The 25,635-nt window shown below is 41.6% G+C and overlaps 1 protein-coding gene across 1 annotated transcript in view; it reads left to right on the forward strand.

The window, feature by feature from the left end:
* The first annotated feature begins 14,095 nt into the window (after positions 1-14,095).
* col11a2 (collagen, type XI, alpha 2) overlaps positions 14,096-25,635 on the forward strand; it is a 45,780-nt gene continuing 34,240 nt past the window's right edge. The window contains exons 1-4 of the mRNA XM_030789708.1: positions 14,096-14,198; positions 23,152-23,313; positions 24,577-24,787; positions 25,080-25,242. Coding sequence (XP_030645568.1) covers positions 14,096-14,198; positions 23,152-23,313; positions 24,577-24,787; positions 25,080-25,242 — 639 coding nt within the window. The remainder of the gene's footprint in view (positions 14,199-23,151; positions 23,314-24,576; positions 24,788-25,079; positions 25,243-25,635) is intronic.

The raw sequence follows: 25,635 nt of genomic DNA on the forward strand, positions 1-25,635 counted from the left end.
CTCGTTTGGTCTGTGTTTTTGTTATCTTTTTTTTAAAAATTTTATGATGTGGTCATTTCTGGGTTTATTAGGAAGAGGGGAAGGTGGGGGTCTCCACGGTATTCTGATCTCTCACGTCTTATACCAAGCTAACTGAAAGCAATATTTTCTTTCATCATTTAGCTGGTAGTTAGTGTTTGGCTTATTTTTTGGGGAAAAGGCAAATTTGCTATTACACGCATTAAATATAAATAATTCAAAGATTTATGTTTTGCAAATGTTATGTTGTTCATTTATGATTTGTCTCAGTATGACTTGGCATAGAATTTATCCCAGCTAGAAAATGAACATCTCTCTCATTTTGTTGGAGTGTTCTCTGCAAAACCTGATAATAAAATGTTAAAACTCGATTCTTAAATAAGTAATTCACCTTACACCCACAAGGAATGTGTCATCTCGACCAAATGGTAGGTTCCGAGAAGCCTCCAGGGGTCCCCTCTGCAAGACATATGTTGGTATGGTCCTCAGTCCAGCAGGACCCCCGGGCCCTGAGTGACCAGTGGGGCTGCGCTTTTGGATGTCGTCCGTTAGAGGGAGCAGTAATCTGCGTACCCTGTGGATGCATCGTGTTATTGCGGCTGTCCAGGCTCAGGTAGTAATACGGTGGACTTGTCTGCTCTGCGTTTAGAGCTGCTGAACTTAACAGGATGTGTGTCTGCTAGTTTCTCGATGTTCTCCTCCTCCTCTCTCCTCCCTCTATTTTCTGTGTCCAAAAATGAACACCACACTGCACGTGTCCTCTGTCATGCATTTAAATTATACATCTGTGGCCAGAAGGAAACGCAGCTTTGTTCGATGATTTTTGGGACGCGCGCTTAAAGGCGCTAATTACGGAGTTATATGTATGATGCAAACAGAAACGTACACGCTGGATATCTCGGGAAAAACAGCGAGATCAGCGAACAGAAAGTTGGCCTCTGGGCGGAATGTGGTCTTCATATGCTCCGAGACTGGGCCTCTTTTGAGTTTTTGTTTAAAAAGCGTCTGGTCTCGTGGCAGATTGCTCCAAGCAGATAATTTGATTAATACGACGGACACAAGCACTAGTATATTTGTTCTATTGTAGAAAATATAACAGTGGTTAAACAATGAAAATTGTGTTGGCGCGCCCAGTGCTGTGATTACTTCTTTACTCCGTCGCAATGCCTCGTTAGCCCGGTCCCTGAGTGAACTCAGTTCTATATAAATACCTATGTGATAAATGTTTGCATAAATATAGTTTGGTCTGACATTCCAATTGTTCTAGGACTGAAAGCCAAAGGACGACCCGTGGGTAGCCTAGTTGTCGCTTTATCAAAGTTGCGCTTGTTTTTCCATTGACCGCCAGCAGGGGGATTGCACGAAATCAACTGTATGCCGAAGAAAGCGCAGCGTTGTGAATGCGAGCGTCGCTCTGACGGGAGAAAGCCACAGTTTGGATAATCTTAATCACAACCCTCTAACACCTGCTGAAATTTAAATCCCAAACGACACTCTACGTAGCTCAAAACAGCGTTAATGCCACCAAACCCCGCTGTCTCCCGTCGGTTCACGCAAACCCTTAAGATATTGCGCGTGCTGGGTTCACTCACATAGTTTAAAGGGTCTTGCACTGTGTCTTAATTATCTGAGTATCGGTTTGTTACGTACGTTCATTTGTCACATTCACTGTCTCCGTCTTCTAAGCTCCTTCCATTATCCGTGCTCATCTACGCATTTCCCCCCTTAAGTCAACTGAAAAAATTCAAAGGCATTTTTATCACCTCACTTCCCATAACACCCCCCCCCCTCCGCTCCTCCCTTTCCCCCTTTTTCTCTTCTCTTCTTTACCCTTTTCGTCCTCCTTCTCTCACCCCTTTCGTGTGTGGGGGACGACATAAATGGTTCCTTTATTCAGGTTCCGAGACTCCCTTTCACTTTTCAACCTGGCCTCAAATATGTTTGATTAACTTTGATTTCTGTAGAGATTTTTTTCTGGATACGAGAATGCCGGGAATATTTGCAGTCGAGGCTCCTGCCGATATTTCGGTTGCACTTGATGAATGAGACATGCTTAGTATTAGAAGAACCGAAATGTTACTTTTTCTCTTGATCATCTCTCTCTATTTCTCTCCCTCTGTCTGTCCCATATACGTCATCCAGCTGACATGCTTGGTTTTTCTTCATTAATCGTTTCATAATCTCTTTCCCAATAATTCGTTTTCTTTTCCCTCCCTCTGGCGTGGTGACCGCATTTAACCTGTAAACCTCTCCACTCGACTCATCCACACTGGTTCCACCCCCCTTTCTCCAAATAGCCGACTGTTTCTTCTCAGTAGTAACAATAACATATATTTTTAAACACATTTGAACTATGAAAGGATCTGAGGCACTTTGGGAGTATGGACACTTAAGCAGAGGTCCCGGGGAGAGTGACTAAGAACACCCAGTCTGTGCTTTGCTAGACTGCCAGTCCATAATATTTGCTTTAACCCAACTTTAAATGGAGCATAAATTAGTAACTGTTTCCCTGTTTTAAATGGGTTGGTTCAAATAAATAAATCAAACTTGGGTGAAATTCACTCTTTATTTTTCCTTACTGCTAAGGTTATCAGTTTTGTGTGTTTGAAATCAATATAATTTACTCTGTTAAACAGCAGATTGTACAAAAGAAAGCCTCAAGGCTATGATTTGGTTTTGTTTTTGAGGTTTGTATTATTACAGGGACTTTGCAGAAGAAGCAGTAAATCCATGTGTACTAATTTTTGTCGTAATTGCAGGATAGTTATGCTTGATGGTAAGTAAATAGAACATTATGCAAAGCAGTGAAAACTGGACAGCTCTCTCACTTCATTATATGATTTTACTTTGGGCAGAGCGTTGCAATTTTCTCCATGAAAAAGTTTGTAAGTACACAGAGGAAAAAGGAGGAGCAAGAGGACTGGACACATGCCATTCTAATTCTGGAAAAAAATCCCTCTGTACTCCTAACTAAAAAGCAAACTACTGTGTGTTTTTTTAGTTTCACATATTCCACATTTTTAACAACCTGAGAACATGGTATATGGTTTACTCATCTATACAGAAATATAGATATTTTTTTGTTTATCTGTCAGTGCCTTACAAAACAATATTGGTCTCTTTTCCATTCTATGTTCTAACTAAGTAATAATGACAAGGAAGATCAACTCCTCCCCCATCATTATGGAACTGATCGAGACCTCTGAAAGTACTTACTAACACTCAGATATCAGAGACTTTCCAAAACATAGATTACTGTGTTTTATCAAGCAAACAGGAGACTAAACAGAAATATTTTGTTAAATCACACCCACTAAAATGAGTGCCGTTCATGGTCCTCAGTCAGGCCATAAAATAAAAGCAAATATGCCAGGCTCAAACAGAGAGAGGCCGAAATCACTGAAGGGAAATGTAGAAAGGAAGGGAAGAACAGAGAGAGAGAGACGGGAAGGAAGAGGGGTGAGGGAGGAATGTGACTGTTCCGCATCATCACGGCATTTGTTTTTTAGACTCTATGTGATGCTGAACATGTTGACACACAAGCAGAGAAGATGAAAAAAAAATTTTTGGAAAAAAAAAAAAAACTCACAGAGAAGCTAAATAAGAAATTCCGCTGCTATCTCTTTGATGTAAGTGGAGAGATCTGAACTGAAAATTGTTTGTACTCAATCTTTTTTTTATTTTTTTTATTTTTCAGTTTTTCCAGCTTTGCCCTGATTACTCAGTTTGTCTCCGTACTGGTTTTGTCCCGGGGTTATCACTTGAGTTCCCTCTAGTCTCAGCCAATCAGACTCCAGTGTCAGTACTGAGGTGATAAATCCTTGTTACTTTGGAATCTAGACCAGATGTGATCACCATCTCATCTACACATGATAAGTGGCATCACATTTTAATTGCAAGTCAATTTCTTGCACAATTCCATTTCATATTTTAATTTCTCAAAATGAACATGAGTACTGGTGGTGGTGGAAGTGTTAATGGTGGCTGGACTGGCTTTGCTGTTGTGGATGGGTGGTGTTTGTGCTATTGTACATTGTGGTGTTGGGGTGGCAGTGCTGAGGAAAAAGACCAGAGCAATTTGAAATGGGAGACAATGTGGGCCAGCAGCTCAAAGAAGAGGAGCCATCAAATTGTGTACATTATCATCATCATCATCATCATCATCATCCTGTTTGTTCGTCATGTCTCTTTGCCTCTTTCTCTGGGTCAGCTGTTCTTCTTCTGATTCTTGGAGTCCCACAATCCACGGTCTTGCGAAGGATGCATCCACTACTAAGTGACGTTGCTTTGGGTTATTGGGACCCTCAGCATTCTTGTTTAATGGTACATGGTGTTCAGTACCTGGTCCTGTGCTGCAGTGATGAGAGCCTCTTTTGATGCCTTGAGACCAGTTACCCTCATCCATTTGTATACCTCTTCCATGGTGATTTATTCCTCTACCTGGAATCAGAACTGCCAGTGCAGGGGCTTGTCCCTCCAAGTCCTGATGGTGTCCTCCACTTGATCTTTCCTCCATGTTACTTGATTCAGATTCTCTACCTCTTATATGGCCCATCAGCTGATTCTTCCAGTTCCTCTCTAACCAATTGGTAGTCTGCATTATTTTCACATCACGTTTTACTACCTACTCAGCTCGCTTGGAACTACACCGGAGTAGGTACAAAAAATAGTAACGGGTATTAGGTACTAGATTTGTTTAATGGAAAACCAAAAAAGGCGAGTAGAGTCTTGTCGAGTAGAGCCAGTACCACGCAGTAGAAAAGCAACAATAGTGAGTCTTCTCATATGTCATGCAGAACGATAGTTAAGAAGAAAAGGCCCTCTTTAAATCTTTATGTCAATGCTTTCCCACCCTTTAATTAAAAAAAAAAACTCTACAATTTTTATTTGGATTTTTCTACTGAAAAATCAAGGCACAGTCACTGTGCTCAAGAACTACAATCTGTAACTGAATCGATTTTACCCCCAACCCCTCGTGGTGTTTGTGATGGTGTTGGTGGGTGTGAGTGGTGGTGGTTTGCTGTTAGGCCTATAACTTGTGGTGGCTGTAAGTATTCTTACTGGTAATATTGGTTGTTGTGATGCTGTGATAGTGTCGTTGGTGGTTTTGATGTTGTTGCTGCTGATGTCCCAAAAAGGAAGAATGATCGGCCAATGGAGATAAGTCCTTATCCAACATTGCCTTACCATCGTGGGGCAGTTAAAGGCAGATGTGTTAAGACACAATACAATCTCAGACAATTTAGTCGAACTTCCATAATGCTCCGACAGTGAAGAAAAATACTCAAACATGGTGTGAGCACCTACGGGCTGAACACAGACAGAAGTCAGTGTAGTGACCGTTGTACCTGTTTTTTTTTTTTAATCAAACAGCAGCCATCACAACAGTTGTTTAAATATGGGCCTAGATGACATTTTCCAAATTTTTTAACTGTTGATGAGTTTTCTTCCAGTACCATGAGGCAGAGAGTCAAAGTGTTTTGTTAAAACCAGTTGTAGGAATAAACTTGGCTGTTGAGGGTATCCAGCTAGAGCAAAATCTTCATCCCTCTCCTTCCCTCTCCTCCTCTCTCTCTTTCTCCCACTCTCTTACTCTCTCTGGTCGGGACTCTACTGTACCACTTGTTGCGTCCCCAGCCCTTCGTCTGCCTCACAAAAGAGCCCTCTGTTCTCCCAGCCTTTCCCTGGACACCCCACCCCCTTCCTCAACACCACAGTGGTACATTCCCCTTCCTCCTCACTCTCCCCCTGGACTGCATTCCACATTGACCGGTCCCATTGTGGGCTCTCTCCTCAGTCAGGGTGAGGGCACAAAGGTGCTTTAACGCCATACAGTACACAAGACGGTTTGTGTTGTGTGCCGGTGGACACCTTGTGCTAGTGCTGTAACAGAACCCTCCACACAAGCTCTGCGGTTTTTCTCCGGTCAACAGAGAGCAAGCTGAAACCGTAGAAATCTTTTTCAAATCCAGTTCAAGGGGCCTTCCAGACAGCCCATGTTTAGTGTACCCCTATGCTAACACTGCTCTTTCAGGTTAATTAAGAGTGTGTTGATTAACAGACAGGTTACGTCAGTGACTGGTCAGTGCAAATGATTTCTGTCCATTTTAATCTGTGGATGTGATTCTGAAAAGCATCATGAAAGCTATGCTGAGCTTGCTCCACAGTAGCTGTGACATACTGTGTATCTGTAATGATCTGTTTGTACTAAATTTTGGTGTTGGAACACATTTAGAAATATATTTTCTCAGATTTTTGTTGCACTTATGTACAGAGGCAGTTTGTAATATTGGTTACATCAATACCTGTGTTAATTAATTAATGAATTAATTAATCCCAAATCAAAGGGAGATTATGTTAATTTGCCATATGCCCTTTGCCCAGGCCATGGTGAGTGTGGCTGTTTGGGCTTTGTGGCAGGGAAAGGTCACAGAGGTCGTTTTAGTGTTAGTGTGCCATTACAGTGACATGCCCTTTCCTGAGTGTGTGTGAATGAACTACAGAGCAGTAGGCTCACACTCATTTCCTGTCTGTGTGTGTGTGTGTGTGTGTGTGTGTGTGTGTGTGTGCGCGCGCGTGTGCCATCTTTCAGTTTTCCAGTTTTCACAGCGCAACTCTTGCAGACCTTATTGAGTCAATTAGTCAAAGAGCCTTGTAAGTCTGCACTTTTGGTGTGTGGTAACTGAGCTAATGCTTTGAAGGATTAGGCAGAAATAGTATAATTACAGGTTAGAGGAGTAACACTCATCTCTTTGCTTTAAGTTCATCAGCTGCAGAACAGCTGTTGGCGACGTAGGTTCAAATCAAAATACAGTCAGCCCTCCTTGTCGGCGGCTTCCGCATCCACGGATTTAACCAACCGCAGATCGAAAGTATTCGGGAAAAAGATCCTCAGTCTCTCCCCAGCACTCGTTGTCTGAGCGTTGTTCGCCTTGCGTCTCGTTTGTTTGCTTCTTGTGTTTTAAGACATTTTTATTTTCTCTGTTTATAATTATATTCTCTTTATGTACTTGTATTTGAAATATTCTTTGTTTTTTTCTATGTATTTCTCTTTCAGGTCATTAAACAAAAGCAAGCTGTAAGTGTTGAAAGAAAGAAAATGTTATGTTGTTGCTGACGTGCTTGTACTATGTAGTTAGGCCTACACTGGTTGTGTCTGTACTGAACTTTTTTTTCATGTCATTATTCCCAGGACAATACAGTATAACAACTATTGACATAGCATTTACATCGTAATAGGTATTGTAAGTAATCCAGAGATGATTTAAAGTATACGGGAGGATGTGCGTAGCTTATATGCAAATACTACGTCATTTTATATCAGGGACTTGAGCATCTGCGAATTTTGGTATCAGCGGGATGTCCTGGAACCAGTCCCCCGCGGATACGGAGGGCCGACTGTATTCACAAAGTTCCTTGTTTATTGACCAAACAAAACAAAACAAAAAACCTTCGGAAGAGGAATAATACCATTATTAAACTTATGTAGCCTGTTTATAATAACATTAAAATTGTGAAACAAGGAACAGGTGAAACAGTTTTATTTCTGTGAGGTGCTTAGCCCTGAGTGATGGGATTAGGCAGTGCATGCAAAGAGACTGATTTGCATTTCAGAAATCTTTCATGTTTAGAACCGTCCACTGAAGTTGCCGCACTCCTAGATAGTCTCAAGAACGATTTGGCTTGGTATGCTATACTTTCAAAACGAGGCATACAATTTTCTACAAACTGAGCTTTACTTTGACATTTTTTCATCTGTCTGAGCAAGTATATATGCTGATCCATATGGAAAAAAAAAAAAAATCAGAAACCACAGCAGTTCCCCAGAGACATGCAGTACATCAGTTGTGCCGTGGAAACAAGGACAGGCTCAGTTGAGACAGCTCTCATGAAGCCATTAATTATGAAAAGTGGCCATGGCTTGTTCATGAAGTAGGTTAGGTTGTTTTGAAAAAAAAAGAAAAAGGATAATTTCTCAAGCAGAACCAAAATTCAGAAGATTAAATGATGGTTTTGAGATTGCTTTGAAGAAAATGAAAAATCACGCTGGGTGCACGCTGAGTGTCAATATGTCTCCTTTTGTACTTAAAGGCTAAATGTAATTCTACAGAGAGAAGTGCATTGATCTAATATCTCGTACAAATCTAGTTTAACCAATGGTTTCCCGAGGAGTGTACACTCAGCCCATCCCTGTTCTCTCTCCTTATGCTCCCAGCTGATGTAATCAGCTGTGAAGACAGTGTAAAACTGAAAGAGGAAAACAATTTAAGTTTTGCTTTGTAAATTGTCAAGCAAATAAAGATAAGACTATTCCAGTAAACCTGGCTAATTTGCCCCACAGATGAAGCCTTCACAGGTTGGTATATAGGTAAGTTATTCTATTTTTAATTTTTTCTTTATAGTTTGACAAACAACCCATTTCACTTCAGGAGCACCACACCACAAGTAAAGACACTGCATTATGAAGAAGAAAAAAAAGGTTTAGATTATTGCATTAATTATAATAAATATACTGCAAATGTTATTGTTGTTGTTGTTTTTTGTTCATTTGTTTTTGTTTTTTCCTCAGATTGATAATTGGCCACTGGATGTTCCGGATAGCAAAAATGTGACCAAAAGATTAAAAATACAAAACAAAAAAAACTCCAAAAAGCAAAACTCAGAACATTTGGCCTCATATTCAAGAGAATATGATGCCATGTTGTAACAATGACAACAGGGAGGGAAAAAAAGAACACAAAGTTTGTTAATAAATCTGGAGGGATAATTACAGTTTTAGGTCAAGTTCAAATTAACATTTGAAAACCTGCATTTGAGGATGGCAGCAGTTGTATAAGATGTGTAAGACAGTATATATAAACTCTGGTACGGAAAGCTTATATAAAGTGGGTGTCAACAGAATGAAAACTGGAATTTTTGGTCACACTAAGCCAGCCTCAGTAATAAACAGTTTAACACTAGTGTTCAAATTTAAAGGTGTCAGTGGCTGAAATAGCAGCTTAAGTATTCAGCCCACTTTGAATGCTGGATAATGTGGCTTACCTCCTTTGCGAATGGAGGAGAGAAGTACATTTGCAAAAAGTGAAAATAGCCTATTGCAAATTTGGGTATTTAAAAAAGTGGATATGCTTAATTTTGCTGTTCAGTACGTTGCAAAACTATAACAGACTGATATCATTTTTAGTCTCACGTACAGTATCCAAACCTCCCCTCCCTCCCCTTCTTGGACACTTAGACGCTTATTCTCTATGTCATCTTTATGTCCCTAAAGTTCCAGCTTAGTCAGTAGGTCAGTAGAAGTGACCCCTCCTCTCTCTCTCTCGCTCTCCCTCTCTCTCTGTGTAAATACTGTTTGATCCCTCTCTCTTTCCCTCCATCAATGGCCCTTATTCATTCCCTCTTTCACTCTGCATGCCTCAGGACCCCCTCCCTCTATCCCTATTCATTCCTATGAATTTTCCTTCCTGTAGCCCTCCATGGCTTCTCTCCTCTACTCCTCTTCTCTCCATCTCCCAAGCTCACTCCTCCTGTGCTCCTTTTCTTACATCCATCTCTCCTCTCTTTTCTCTTAGCGCATTCTACACCTTAAAATAAATCCAACATTGCCCGTGGTTTTTACTCCAACTCAGACCCCCTGTTATCACATGGCATCTCATGGCATTATAAATAAGCATTATGTAATCCCCATTTTAGTAACCACCACACTATTCATATGTTCACACACACACACATTGATCACATGCTCAGTCCTTTGCATTCTGAGTCAGCAAACGGAGGTGTGCACTGTGAAGAAGCAGTCTGGAGTCTTTTACAATTATATACACATTCCTATTAGCTAATTGGTTTTTTGGGTTTTTCTTTCTTTTTTTCTTTTTTTAACTGAGGCCTAAGTGAAGTCTTGTAGGCCTTGTGCATTTCCCTTCATTTCCTGGTTTAATGGAGATTTCTGCAGGGGCGATTAAAGGCGCTCTGGTGAACTGCATTTAATAGAGCCTGATTGTGCTAAATGGCCTGAAGCACCTAGCATAGGCAGCTAATTTTATCATGGTAGATCACAGCCAATCACAAACAGAGGAGCTTTATGAAAATACATGCAGTGGTATTTAGGTAAACACTCAAGATTACACAGTGAGTATGCACACACAGAAGAAAAAAACGCACACACACAAACGCACACACAGATTTTGGACACACCCAAAAAAGCTCTCATTGGTTAGAGTAATAAACAGCAGATACAGTGGCATTGGCACAGTCCTCCCTATAAGCACACACACACACACACACACACACACAGAGGCTGACACACACCCTACATTATACAAACAGTTGCCTCACACATGGATCAAGTCAAATTATGCCACCCCCCCCCCCCCCCCCCCCCCCTCTGTTTCTCTCTCTCTCTCTTTATGCCTATGCCTGTCTATAGCTTATTTTAAGCTGTGTGTTTAGCTGGGTGTGTATTGGGCCCACATAGAAAATCTCTGTCCCATTCTCTCTCACTTCTCTCTCTCTCTCTCTCTCTCTGTCTGTCTTACTGTCTCTCTCTCTCTTTGTCTCACACTCACACAAGCTAACACATTTCCCCGTGCCCTCCTCCTCTTTCTGATCTATTTTAGTGTGTTGAGGCGGGCTAGGGTGTGTGTGTGTGCGTGGTTTGCAGCCCTGCCCAGTAAAATACAGACTTTTCAAGGAAGTCTGCAATATAAGCTCGTCGCTTCATTGTAATTACAAGGTGCCCATTTTGGAAATGGCAGGCTTACCCACCACCACTTGCTGTGTCTATAGGTCTAGGGTGCCTGTTCTTTTGTGCCACCCCTATGGAACAGCTCTTAGGTAGGTCATATACAATGTTGGCAGGAGGGAAACATAACAGATCAGCAGGTGAAACATGTGGCCTCAACGCTTTACACCGGGTTTTGTGTTTAAAAGAGAGAGAAAAATAAATCTGTTCGCATGGGTGGTTACACAATGCCGTATTAAATCACAGAACTCCTGGCCAGACTCCAAATCCCTGAAATTACCATGGACAAATTAGTAGGCTTTATTCATTTAAATGACTCCACCTGCTCAAGGTAAATGTGATGATGACCTAGAAAGCATCTGGCTTTCCCTATTCCCCTAAATGACCCTGAATCCTTCTATACCCTTCTCTTTACACTTCAGTCCTCCTGCTGGATCTGATTTGTTGCCAAGATACGATGTCAGTGTTCTATTTATGTCTCATTGGAAAATTTTAACTTGACTCTGAAATAGTGTGCATTTTCATTTCTTTAGATAGCTAAGGCATGATAATAGTAGTCAATAGTAGTGGTAGTAGCAGTAGAGGTTTTTAAAATAACAGTTTTAGTAGTTCTTTTCAAAAATAATAGCAGAATTAGTTTTATTAATTCAAAGTCATACCAAAGGCTCTTTAAAAAAAAAAAAGAAACTGTCCTCCCAAAATGGGATTTATCTCCCCTGAATGGCAGTCCCCATTGCGGCAGGACCACTTTAAACAGTTTGGGAGGATGAAGATGTGCATCTTCCAAAATTTATGAAGTCAGCCACTGCTTCCTTTCATTGATTCAGTTTAAAGGCATTTCCACGGTAACAGCATATGTGGAAGCCAATGCCTTTCCTCTTAGATTTACCTGTGACTGTTCAGGTCTCCCTATTGATGTCAGAAGCCTGGTGATGTCAAGATATGTACAGTCAGTTGTGTTTTCTGCAGTGACTTCTCCAACCAGCAACATCACTCGGATTTGGACTTGTGAACCCAGTAATGGTTGTACGATGTGAACCTAGGGATGGTGCACAGTGTCATCTCCTGCTGCTCCATCCAAAGGCGTTTTTACAAAAAAAAAGGAAGTTTACACCATGTGTTACTTCTATGTGTAATTATTTCTACATGAGTGCAACAAATATTTATTCTGGATTTTACACCATATCTTGACATACTCTGGCATTACACAACTCTCTTTGTCTAAGTAGTATAAGCACCTGCTAATAACCATACACAGGTCTCTCTCTCTTTCTCTCTCTCGTTCTCTCTCTCTCTTTATTTCTCCACTTCCTCTATCTTTTTTCTCCTTCCCTTTTGTATATAGTGGAACCGCGGGTTCCTTGGGGTCTGTGATTATGGAGTTTTAATATAGAAACAGACTGAGGGCTGCTGCACACCAGCAGAATGAGACAAACAGACAACCACTACTGCTGTGCCTTAAAGCTCTTGCTTTTCATTCATAGCATTCAGTTTTTTAGTCCGTCCAGGGGATGTCATTCAGAAGTCACCACTGTGCCCCAGGAGTTAGGGAAAAAAAATCCCTAATTGTTATCATCATTCTGAATCTGTTTACACCAAAAGAGCACCAAATTTAGACCAAATCATCCAATGTGGTACCGTTTGACTACATCTTGCAGGCTCACTCCACAATAAAGTTCTGAATGTGGCCTGTTTGGTTTTCCACAGAGGTGGCTCTTCCTGTTTGGGTCAAAGTTTTTAAGAAAGCAAAGTTCATGAGTGCTAATCAGCAGAAAATCGAGAACTTGATATTAGGTTGATTTTTATTACAATATGGAATAAATTGTTCATGCATATTTGTTCAAACACACAAAACGTCACTCTCAGTTTCTTTCATTTTTGTTAGAGCATTTGTGTTAGAGAGAGAGAGAGAGAGAGAGAGAGAGAGAGAGAGAGAGAGATTGTTCGTATTGGAAAAGAAAGGAGGGGAAATGTATGTATACCACAAAACACTCTCACAAATGTTTGAATTGCATAGATACTCATTGCAAAGCTTTCTGTGAGGTATTGTGACCGTTATCACCATGTCATCGTAGCGTGGCGAACATGCGTCTTCACTCGTGTCTCTATATGCTGGACACACTGAGCTGATTTCCCAAGTAGCCAGAGCTCCAAATCAACATGTAACACATAAAATCACTGCAACTAATCCGGTTGATGATGTAGTGTCTCTTGAATCATCCCAATAGCTTCCGTCGTTCAACATGTGCTGAAACTGTTAAAATTGCCTCGGTCGTTCGTTGCCTGGTTACATATGACGCTTCAGGGATGCCAAAGAGAACTGGCAAATAATTCACTTGGAGGCAAGGCAAGATTAAGGGGGAGCGAAAGTGGGCGTTACTCGAACGCGAAAAGACTGACTTAGCGGACTTCGACGTGATTGGCTGCAAAAAAGTTGTTTCTGACTTGTTCGGACCCACCGGCCCTACACGGTTCGACTGTATTATCAACTACAAAATCGAAAGTGGTTAAAAGCACCCATAGTAAGTAAAAAAATCGCTTCCTTTGTTCTGCGAGGATGAGAACATATTACAGCAAATCTATACAAACACAATTACATTAGCGCAAAGTTATAGATTGTGCACCAGTCGAGAGATGTCTAAATTCATCATGATTCTATTTACAATGGCTTTCCCCAATGCAAGCATTGAACAAATGTCCCACTCAGAGCAGGTACTAGAGAACTGTCAGCGCGCAGGCGTCACAGTCATTCCTTGATAACTTCTTATGAAGGCGCGTCTCTCTATTTCTCTCCCTTCACCTTCTGCTCATTTGCACACGTAGCAAACGTGTACCATAGGCGTACCTAGCCACGGGCTCTCCCTCCCTCTCCCCTAGGTGTCACCCGCTCATTCACCCTCTCTCTCTCCGCGCACGCACACACACACGCTCCCTCAGTTTTCGTGGGAGAAAGTAAGAAGGGGGAGAGAGAAAGAGAGAGAAGGGGAGAGAGAGCGATTCTAAGTCTCTCTCTGCTCTCTCCGCTTTCAGCACTCCTGTTCACTCCTTTAACTCAATGGGGCTTTAGCGTTAGGGATTAAACTAAAAAACAACATATTTATTACCCGTTCCCCTGTTAGTATTTAAGTGTTGTACATAGGATAGGTAGATAGGTAACTTATTAAGGACAAGGTGGGTGTGCGTTATCGTACGTCTCTTAAGGCGTACTATTTCATTTTTGTCTCACAGTAAGTTCAGTCGAAGCTTCGCTCGACTGACTTTCTGTAAGAGAAGACAACTCTAATTTGAAACTGTCCTGCCTTGTAGTCCAACCACATCGCCTAAGACTCGATAACTATGGATATTCGGAAGAAGCGAAGACCGTGGCGCATGGACCTTTCCTCCTTCGCCTTGGTAACCCTCGCGCTAACCCTGTGCCAAGCTCCCTTCACTAGAGCAGGTAAGTTGTTTTTTTTTCTGTCTTTGAAGTTTTGACCAGAAGTATTTCGTTATGTTAATATAGAGACAAATAAATACCTAAAAGTATTTTATGTATTTTATTATAACGTTCTGAGAATGTCATTTTGTAACGTTTCTTGCTGCGTTATGGAGAGGCTGTCTTACAAGAGGCTAGTTCCACTGTATACTTCCACTTGGAAACATTTCTTTCTTTCTACTCATTTCTTTTGAGACTTGCCTTTTCCACATGAGAATTCTGAGAGAATTCCGTGTTGGGTGTCATTTATGAACAGGTGCCCCATTTTCTTTTGAGAGCTACTCCAGTTGGTTAAAAAATTTTAGCGATTTTTTCGGCATTTCGGTGCTTTTCTCTGGATTTTGCTTTTTTTTTCTTTAGTGTTCTTACTGATTATCAACTTGCACTTAACGATCGTTCTCGAGGGCCTTCACAAACTACATAATTTTAGGCCACTGCAACGAAACCTGCGCTGTGATGAGCCAGCGTTGCGCATGGATATTGCATTAATCCAGACGGGGCCATGGGCTTGGACGGTGCGTTTTACCGAAAAGGTTCTCCCTCAGAAAAGTTGTGATTTACTCGGAGAACATTTTATTTTGGCCTCTAGCAATTATTACGTACATCAGTGGGGCCCCACAGCTAAGCTACATCAAACCAATCAGGGCCATTTTGTCATTACCCAAACTGATTTTTTGATAGTCACCTGCCCCTTAGCACCCCACCTCATCCTCCCACATCCTTTCATCATGTCAAGCTTTCAGTGAGGTGTCTTGAAGACAAAGTCCTTCTATGACAAACATTTCAGTTTATGAAGAGTTTTTTTTTTTTCAGTTTTTCAGTTCGACGGCAGCACTTTTTTCTCTTCTGATTTTTCCACCCTCGACGTTCCCCCTTTTTGCCACTACAAGGGACTTTCATTGTTTCACTTCAGACTGCCAACCTATCTGTGTTTCACATCATTTAATCCAAAATATTACGATCGTTAATCACGTTAATATTAAGTAATAGTTTAAACGGAAAGGGAAAGTGGGCGTAGGCTGGGAATAATCATCATTATGACCAAATTTTACTTTCCAGTTTCTGATCCTCTTTTTTTTACTATTACTATTCTTAACCGTACGTATTTACGTTCTGTTTGCGTTGACGAAAAGATGGGTGGAGTTTCATTATTCCCACATGTTTACAGATGATCTTACTTTATTGTTAGTAATTTATCAAGTCGTAAGCTAATTTTCCCCCTATAAACAAAATTATATCGAGTCGTCAAAAAAATACCTTTTATCGATAACGTATTGGAGAATAAAGCAAGTGCAAACTTTTAAGAACGAACGAATGAAATCTAAAAAACGACAACGCAACACTGGCCGAGCAGATATGTTTAAGCGAGGCGTCGAACTCCTGTCTTAGAGGCAAGAAATTATCCATAACATGCACCGACTACAGTCGCTTGAACGTTTGAGACATTCGTCTGTTTTCAAACGGTGAGACAGAAGAATCAATGCACCGTTGTTGGTCAAACTTAAATAAGTAAATGGTGAGATCGGATTTGTGAGTCTCTACTGGTGATAAGCTCTTGGATACCTCTTGGCTAAATTAGACTCGTCGCATGTGTTCTTTGGCTCGGGATCTAATTTCAGACTCGATTGCTCTGACTTTCTGACTCGATTGCTCTTATTTCTTCATCACACACCCGTGTGTATTTTGGAGGAGGTCTGAATATTTCTGCTTTTATGAATAGGTTATTATACGGCACTATGTGATTCTGTGAGAGGTAGTCTATAAGCGAGGAGTGGAGTGAATGAGTTAGTGTCTCTGTGTGTGCGCGCTTTGTACAGTTTTGTTTATACAAATTGCGTATGTGGACCTGATGGATTTTTTCCTTTTCTCAGAGTCAGTGCGGCAGTTCAGTGAATTTTGTTTTGTCTAATTAAATCTGGTTCCAGATCAAAGGGCGAACAAATCTCATTGTCTCTAAATAAGATGTATACCGGGACCGTTACCATATTTTATCTCATGTTTGAGTGTGTGTGTGTGTGTGTGTGTGCGTGTGTGTGTGCGGTGCGTGTGCGAGCGTGAGAGAGAGAGAGAGAGAGAGAGATCAGATTTCAGATAGGCACACTGCACAGGTTTTGTGCGCGTGCATGACACCAGTGTTAAGGACTTAAAAAAAAAATGAAGATCCAGTAAAGCCACTGGGTCGGTTTAAGACAGCCTGCTGATTTTCTGTGATGACCGACAGTTCAGGACCCCACCCGAGTAATGAAAATAGAGGCCAAAATAGAAAGAGAGAAAATATGGTTATAGTATGGTTCTGACAGAAGACTGACGGTGGAATCAAAGCAGGCTTTTGAGAGGGAAGAATGTAGGTGGAGGGATATTTATTTAACATCGATGTTCCTTAGCCTTGTTTCAAAGCCAGCACTGTAAAAGAACGGTCTGTCTCACTTTGGCTAACCAAAACACTCTCACTCGCCTACCCCCCACTTTCCCTTACTCACGCCCTGATGCTGAAGCAGACTGCTGAATGGAGCTACTGTGTGTCAAGGAAATGCCCAGAATATTCAACTACATGCATGCACGTGAGAGAAAGTGAGCGTGCAAGTGTGTGTGTGTGTGTGTGTGTGTGTGTGTGTGTGTGTGTGTGTGTGTGTGCCTGTGTGTGAGTCCAGCGTATTCTGGAAATTGTTATCTCCCTACTGGCATTTCTCCCATGCTGTATTGTAGTCATCCTGCGTGTTCTCTCTCTCTCTCTCTCTCTCTCTCTCTCATCCCCAGTCCATCTCTTATCTCCTCTGTGTAATACAGGCCTTCTCTCAGTCTGTCTCCCTGGTCATTACCTTTTCACGGCTTTGAGGGGGCCCCAAATGTTTACTGTTGGGTGACAGAGAAGAAATGAGAAATGTAAATGTGTGTGTGTGTGTGTGTGTGTGTGTGTGCGTGTGTGTGTGCACGTGTATGTGTGTGTATGTATGCATGTGTGTGTTTTAAGTTTGTAAAATTACTGCTGCTGATCTGGAGAGACAGGTGTAATTTCGCAGAGAGCACGTTTGAGTACAGAATTAAATCATACCATACAAATACCTCTCGGGTGTTCAGTGACAAAAGAGCCCCTGTGGCTATAACCACTAAAGCATTGCTAACCACTAAAGCACTGCTAACCACTAAAGCACTGCTAACCACTAAAGCATTGCTTTGTGGGTGAGAGCACTTACAGAAATGCCACTGGTGACAGTTTAACTGTTCTCCTGGCTGAGGATGTGCTGTCTTGCGGTCTGGGCCAGAGATAGTCAAGAAATCTTGCCCTGGAGGCTTTCTAGAAATTGCATGGGAAACTGACAACAAAACTGATCAACCATACAATTTTGTTTCTTTCTTTTGTTGTTGTTGTTGCTGTTGTCATAATTTAAACTGTTTTAGTTTAGCTCATGTGGATGTTTGAGAGTTTGCAGGTCTTAGGAGGCAGAAATTTGAGATTGTTTTTCAGACAGGAAGAAAGGGATAAAACATCTGTTTGCATTTGAGCAGAACTGCTTAGTTAGATCTATTGACACGTGTCATCACCAGCAACCCACTGAATCTTTTCATCAACTGCAAAAGTGACATAAAATATTATCAAAGAGTTACTTATTTGGTTTTTTCGATTATTTGCACTCTTTTCCTCTACTTTGAAAGGATGTCATACTTTTCATATCAGGGCAGAGTAATTGATCCGTTCATGTTAGATTGCATAATGAGTTTTAGCTGTGCAGTGATGTGATGTGAAATTCTCTCTATATATTTAGAGTAGGGGCAGACTGGAGTGGAATGCAGACAGTGCCTAAGCTTATCTGTTGGCCTCTGTATTTCTCTCATCATTTTTCAACACCATCACTTAACCAAGAGTTTTCTCTCAAAGACACTCACAAACCCCCTTATTATCATCCAAATCTCACATGTTGTCAAGGTAATTCTCCCGTGAAAGTGTTTATAAGTGTGGGGTAATTTTGCATTGGGAAATTCCACTCTTGAACTGACAGGTACTGAGGGCCTCCATTGTGGGTGAGAATTTGCCTCTGTCTTTGAGTGAGAGGATGGAGGCGGGGGGGTGCTTTTTTAAAAGATTAGTGTTGGATGTTAGTGCTGTTACAGTTCCAGAATATTCTATTAATTGGATGAATCCAAATGTTCTCAAGATGATCTCTAGCTTCCGCAGGTGCACTGAGATAAATGAATGAATGAATGAATGAATGAATGAATAAAAAACAGAAAAAATACTCAGAGGAATGGACCTTAGAGGGGCTTAAACTAAACGTAAAACCATTTCATGCTGAAGTTTACTTATTGCTCTAGCTATCAAAGTAATAAATAGTACCAACCAAAGAAATGAGTGAACCCCTTGTCCATTGCGTTAACATGTAATGCCTAGAACAGAGAAGAGATAAGTAGTGCAACATGACTGACCATACGTTGTGGTAGGTCAGAGGCAGGGGTATATTGGGAGATATATACAGAGATATATAGAGAGAGTTGTGGAGAATCTGTACAATCACTCCCTTGGTCTCTCTCTCTTATTTTAGGGCTCAGACTTTTTGGTAGAGAGGCCCTGTGGTCAGTGTGTTCAACCTCACAACCTCACAGGGAGTCTGGTCTCCCTGCTACCGTCTCTGCCCTCTGACTCATTCTTAACCACACAGTGTACCGCACACACTCACAGACAGAGAGAGAGAGGTTGTTAAATACTAGCCCTGTACTCCAGGTACTCTTATAATGCTGCTCATTCTTTTACAAGATTTTTTCAATATAAAAACGATATAGTTCAAATGAATACAAAACAGAGCCAATCCTCATCCAGTTACCTGCCGTTAAGGTCATTTATAACCTGGTGTTTTGAGTTATGCTGTACTCACCAGTCATGGTCATGTGACCTCATGAGACAGTTTTATGAGCTCTGAGTAGCTGTGGTAGAGCTTCTAACATAAATTATATCCTTAGTTTGACTTTATTAAAGTAGATAGGTTTTTTCTGTCAGATGTAGGACTGTAATTATGTGGAACGTTGACCTACATCCTTCCATTTCCCTCCCTCTCTTTCTTTAATTTACTTCTCAGTCTGATTTGGTTAAATGTTTGCCACCTGGGACTGTGGACAGAGCTGTACCACTGCGGTTTTCAGAGTATATAGAATTTAATGAAGTCTGTCCAAACATAGCACACTTCCAGATTATCAACTCAATTTTCTGTCTTTTTTTCTTCATTTTATGGTAAAATTGGCCCATGGATGAGTCTTCCGAAACCTGAAATAATTTTCTTGTACATCTTTGAATGTTACGTTACAGTATTACAGCAGGTACTTGTGTGTTTGACACCTATACTGTGATACTCTGCAATGACTGGCTGAGAGACACATCTAATATTTTAAACCTGTCCTAGCCGGCACACTGCATCTGTATCTGTGCCCGTTCCAGACAAAGCTGGAAAACCTCTCATCTCAGTCAGCAATCTTTTTATGTTCTCAACCTATTAAATGCATGTTTATATTTATAGCATGTCTGGGTAACCCTACATTATATTCCAGAGCAGTCATGATGGTTTTTCTGTCTGTGAACATGTTGTATTATAAATAAATGGTAAATATAGAGGATGATCATCTGAATTACAAACTCCAGGCGGAGCTGCACGCAGGCGCCTGACTACCCAGAGAGGAAACAAAGCGGGGGTGTGTGTTGTGTCTAGTTTTGTCCTTCTTTTTGTAGCTGAGGTTTGTTGTCACTTTCACTGAGTCCTCCCCCCCTCTCTCTTTCTCTCTTAAAAGAAAGACAATAGCAACTTTGTGTGAGAGTTACGGTAGGTCAGGGTGTCAGGTGCTATGTCTTGTTGGTATTTTACACTGTTACTCGAAAACCCCTCAGAATAAAGAGAGGGAGAAGGGAAGAGATGGTTGCGTAGAGCACCAGGGGTCACAGAGGGGAGAGACAGGCTGTCCAAAGGGTGAAATTACGGATGCTCCAGAATGTTCTCCCTTGTCCATTCTTTTGTCTGTACAGGAGTCTTGCATTGCTGGTGTCTAGTGCCACTGTGAGGTCAACATGAGTGTCAAATGGGTTTGGTCTCAGGCTGCATTGTTTAGTGTGTGTGTATTTGGTGAATGCTTGTCCACATTTGTGTTTGCAGTTCCTCTGTTTGTACAAAGTTTTTGTCAAAGAGCTATTTGGGCCTAAAGTTGGTCGTTGGTCATTGGTCACCAGTGTCCTCCAGGGGTTTGTTGGTGAACATGGTTTGTTTAAGATGAGCTCACAGTATTGGGGTTCTGTGTAAACTCTTCTCTTCTCTTCTCTTCTCTTCTCTTCTCTTCTCTTCTCTTCTCTTCTCTTCTCTTCTCTTCTCTTCTCTCCTTTCTTTGTTTGAGTTTGTGTATCTGTGTGAGATTCATCTCAGAACCCTTGGTGTCAGATGAGCCAATCCACGGGACTTAGGTGACACTTTGACTTTATACTGCTATCATACAGCAATAAAAAATGAGTTTGTGTTTCATGTTAATGTCACTGAACTCTTTGCTCTGCCAGTCTTCCTGCTCTGACATTGTATAGTGTCTGATGATGTCCTGTGGTATTCTGTGACATTACATATCACTACTGCTAATACTTGTTTCAGCAAGTGGTGATCTCCTTACAATGATCATATTATTACAATCAGTATGTCTTTGAAAGAACAGTGATTGAGCGAGTTTTCTGTTGATTTTAAAAGCTGTCAATGGAGTTGTAATACACCAATGGCAAACACAATTTTATACTAAGGAGATGGTGTGTGTGTGTGTGTGTATGCACGCGCGCGAGTGTATGTGTGTAAGTGCATAGTTAGCATAGTAAAATGGAAATAGTTTCTAGACCCCTCCATTACCTGCCCTGTCTCCTCCAATTTCTGCCCCTCTTCATCCCATACATTTGTATTTTTCTTTTTTAAAACCAGGAAATGTTTTTGTGAACTTAACTTTAGGGACTCCTGCCATGTTTCAAGTGCCCTGACAAGAGAGCTCAAAGCACAGCCAAGAGTGTGTGTTTTGTTGTATTTGTACGTGTGAGAGAGGGAGAGAGAGAGAGAGAGGGAGAGAGAGAGAGAGAGAGAGAGAGAGGACCGAAACAGAGGCCCACATTGTGTGGTTCAATCCTCACTCTGGAATCTGATACAGTGGCTAGAGTTTAAATCTACCATCTGCTTACTTTCTCTCTCTCTCTCTCTCTCTCTCTCTCTCTCTCTGTCTCTCTCTAGTATTTATAGGACAGGATTTTGATTCTGGTTATTCAGTTGGAGTGGCCATCTGAGCTGTTCCAAACCGATTCCCTAATCTGTCTGGCTCTGTGCTGGTCAGCTTGTCGACATGCATGGCATTTACTAAATTATGCCCTTCCCACAATATTTACTCTATAAAAGAACCATTAACAAACTGGATCACATTATACCCTGTCAATATAGCATGCATTAAGATATTCAAACAATACTGCAACGTTATTTGATCTTGTCATCTGTCGCCCGAGCAACGTGCACTTGTTACTACATAAATGTTTTATCCAGTCACTTGACTTTTCTATGAATGTAGGCTGTCCTCTGGCAAATGTGCTGTGGAATTATAGAAATCTTTGGCAGGACCTTCCAGTGGTCTCAAGCCACCAATTAGAAATGAATTGAAATTCTTGTGTTCTTGAAGAGGTTCAAATGACAGAGTGGTGATTTGATCGTAGCCAAATAACACATTGCCATGTTAAAGACTTTAGGCTCTGTTACACTTCGGCACGCCGTAAAATAAATTTAGACTGTAGGAAAATTCACTTTGATCCCACACAGGTCTGCAAAGAGCAGCCAAAAACAACTATAGGGTGAAAATGCCACAACCTTAGAGAACTCCATCTGTAAGACTCACGCAGGAAGATGAAGTTTTTCTTTCGGATTGCCATCCTTGAATGCTGTATAACTTTGCAACAGTCTAGCGAAGTCTTTTCCCTCTGGAATTGAGCAGAACTCAAGTCCTTTTCCATAGGAACCAGTGCATGCCACATATCTCAAATACTCTTTTTTTTTTTTTTTTTTACAGAATTTTCTATAGCAGTATCAGGGTTTGGAGGAAAATAAAAGGGAATATTTTGTGTGGTTACTGTTGAACAGCCAGTGCACTTGCTGATGTAAAAACAAACAAACAAACAAAAAAAGTTTGAATAAAAGTCTAAAAAACAAACAAACAAACAAAAAAAAAAACCCAGAAATGTTTGAACAAAAATCTAAAATACTGGACTTGAATGCATTTTCTTTATGTGTTCTATTGTGATCTGAGTGGCCAGAGAATTTTCATGTGACTGATCGAAAAAGATTTTCAGACTGTTGGTCAGCATCACTATACACTGAGTCTTTGGAAATATATATTAGTAACAGTATTTTCTAATGTTAGCCTTTCCTCTCTATGAGCACCTATATGTAAAAATCACACCCAGTTCACTGATGCTGAAATATTCAAACATTCATGGTTATTTAAAGATAACAGTTGTATTTTGGTTTAATTGCATAAATTATGTTATCTACTAAGATATAGACAAGAGTTGATCACTATTTTGTGATCCCTCTCTCCCTCTCTCTCCCTCCCTGTCTCGCTCCCCCTCTCTCCCTCTCCCTCCCTGTCTCTCTCCCCCTCTCTCTTTCTCCCCCTCTCTCTCTCTCCCTCCCTGTCTCTCTCCCCCTCTCTCTCTCTCCCTGCCTGTCTCTCTCCCCCTCTCTCTCTCTCCCTCCCTGTCTCTCTCCCCCTCTCTCTCTCTCCCTGCCTGTCTCTCTCCCCCTCTCTCTTTCTCCCCCTCTCTCCTTCTCTCTCCCTGTCTCGCTCCCCCTCTCTCTCCCTCGCTCTCTCTCTCCCTCCCTGTCTCTCTCCCCCTCTCTCTCTCTCCCTGCCTGTCTCTCTCCCTTGCTCTCTCTCTCAGACCCGGTGGATGTCTTGCGGGTGCTGCAGCTGCCCTCTCTTCCCGAGGGTGTACAGAAGGTTCCAGGCTTCTGTACATCCCGCCGTGCCGGCACTCCTGACCACGCCTACCGCATCACCAAGAAGGCCCAGATCTCAGCACCCACCAAGCAGCTCTTCTCAGGTACTGAACCCCCCCCCGTCCCTGTTTTACTTCATCCATCCATCACCACTTCACCTTCACCTTTATCCAGCTCTCTGTTCATCGGAGAGATGACGAGGAATGACGTGACTTAGGCATCATAAATTATTATTATTATGATGATAATTATTCAGTCATTTGGAATAGAGGGGTATACCAGAGGAAAGACAATACAGGATACCAAATGTCAGATTTGAGATTTTCTTGCTTACTTTGTAGGACTGTTCAACTGTAGCCCACAAGGTTTAAGTTCAGCAGGGTTTTATCACAAACCAAGCTCTCAGTGTCAGCGATGGTGCTCACACACCTGCTTCCATGGGACAAACAGGACCCTTATTTTTTAGATGAGAGAGGAAAATAAGTCCGTTGTTGAAAGGGAAGATAAAATGATTGTAGGACTGACTGAAGTGTGGGAGGTGTATGGGAAAAACAACATCAGATCAGGTGGAAGGCGGGACAAAAGGAAAATGAAAGGAAAATTGAAGTGGAGTGGGTTTACTTAACTGCATTTCTTGCAAAGAGCTCACATTGTTTGGTACATACAGTATGATTTGTTGAGGAAAAGTGGAATTTCATTGCCTTTTATATGCACTGTGTATTTCTTTTTTTTAATATAGATTTCATACTTTGGTTTTATGACCATTTTTCCCTCTGTTTGTTCCACAGTTACATTCAGTGGGATCGTTATGCCTGTTAAGTTGCATGAAAATCGTTTGGCTTTCAAATGTATAATTAAACCATCAAAATAGGCTGGTGCATTTCACAGAGTTCTTTGAGGGGGTAACACGGTTAGAGGGGGGGGGGGGGGCACTAAGGAAGTGTTCACAGATGGCGTTTATGCGTTCATGAAAAGAGTCCTGGGAAGGATGAGAGACATTTTTCTGCTCGTTTTATTTTAGTCTGTAATTTTACGTTCCTACTCATTACCTGTGATTAAAATCTTACCTTGTCTGGCTGCAGTGTTAAGTCCCAGACATTTTTATAGAACCTTTATTATGAGGTGTTTTTTCTTTTCTTCTTTTTTTCTACCTTTCTTTCTCTTGCATACTATTCTTAACCTTGCTCCTCTGTTTCGCTTCTCTCTTGCGTCCAACTCTGGACCATCTTCATTCTTTCCTTACTATTCCTTCCCTTTCTTCTCTTTTATCATTATGACCTCCCCCTCTCCTCTCTCTCTCTCTCTCTCTCTCTCTGTCACACACACACTTCTCTCCCCTGTCCTCCCTCTCCTCTTCTCTTCTCCAGGTCGCTTCCCAGAGAACTTCTCCATCATGACCCTGGTGAAGGCTAAAGCAGGGCTGCAGGCCTTCCTCTTGTCCATCTATAATGAACAGGGTGTGCAGCAGCTGGGCCTGGAGTTGGGACGCTCTCCTGTCTTCCTGTACGAAGACCAGAGCCGTAAACCCGCTCCAGAGGACTACCCACTCTTCAGGGGCGTCAACCTGGCCGACGGCAAGTCAGTAACTTTAACCCTGTTTTAACCCAGATTTAGCCCATCTCTCTCTTTCTCTCTCTCTCTCTTTTGGTAAACGTGTGCTGAAAAGAATGGGCATGTCAAAATAATTCAGCTTTATAATTCTAAGACATGGACAAATTCTCAACTTACTAAACTGAATAGCCACCAAAGCTGACACACATCACCAGATCCCATCACTACGCCACATCCTCACACAGACAAAAACATTCTGCAGTAGTTGCTGTTGCTGTCACATTCCCACACTCTTGCTATAACCTCTCCTGGCCCCTAGGTGGCACCGCATTGCCATCTCTGTCCAGAAGAAGAACGTGACCCTGCTCCTCGACTGCAAAAAGCGTATGACCAAGCCTCTGCCCCGTAGCAACCACCCCGTCGTGGACACCAAGGGCATCACTGTGTTTGGGGCTCGCCTGCTGGACGAGGAAGTCTTCCAGGTCAGACTAAAGGCACACAGGCCAGTGACTCTGAAGAGGGGAGGCTTTAACATGGAGAGCCGCAGTGGTTTGGGAAGAGTTTATTGTACAGTAAATCTGAGGTGAAGCTACTTTATCTCACAGTGGGACCAAGACCCTGAAGCTGTCTGTGCAAGACAAGAATATTTCCAGTGGTGGCAGGGAGCCTACATATATTCAAAGCAAAGATGACACAAGTTATTATGAAACTTCTATAATTCAAACCTGCTAAAGGCATCGGCTAATTTTTAAAGCTTAATCATAATCAACCCTGTGTTAAATCATTTCACTATGGTCCATCTGAGCTGTTACTGGGCAGTAATCGAATAACGTCAGTATGTATTTATGACTTGACAGAAAAATCTCTTCCCCTTA

Source organism: Chanos chanos, chromosome 1 (genome assembly GCF_902362185.1).
Source record: "Chanos chanos chromosome 1, fChaCha1.1, whole genome shotgun sequence".
In the NCBI taxonomy this organism is placed as follows: Eukaryota; Metazoa; Chordata; class Actinopteri; order Gonorynchiformes; family Chanidae; genus Chanos; species Chanos chanos.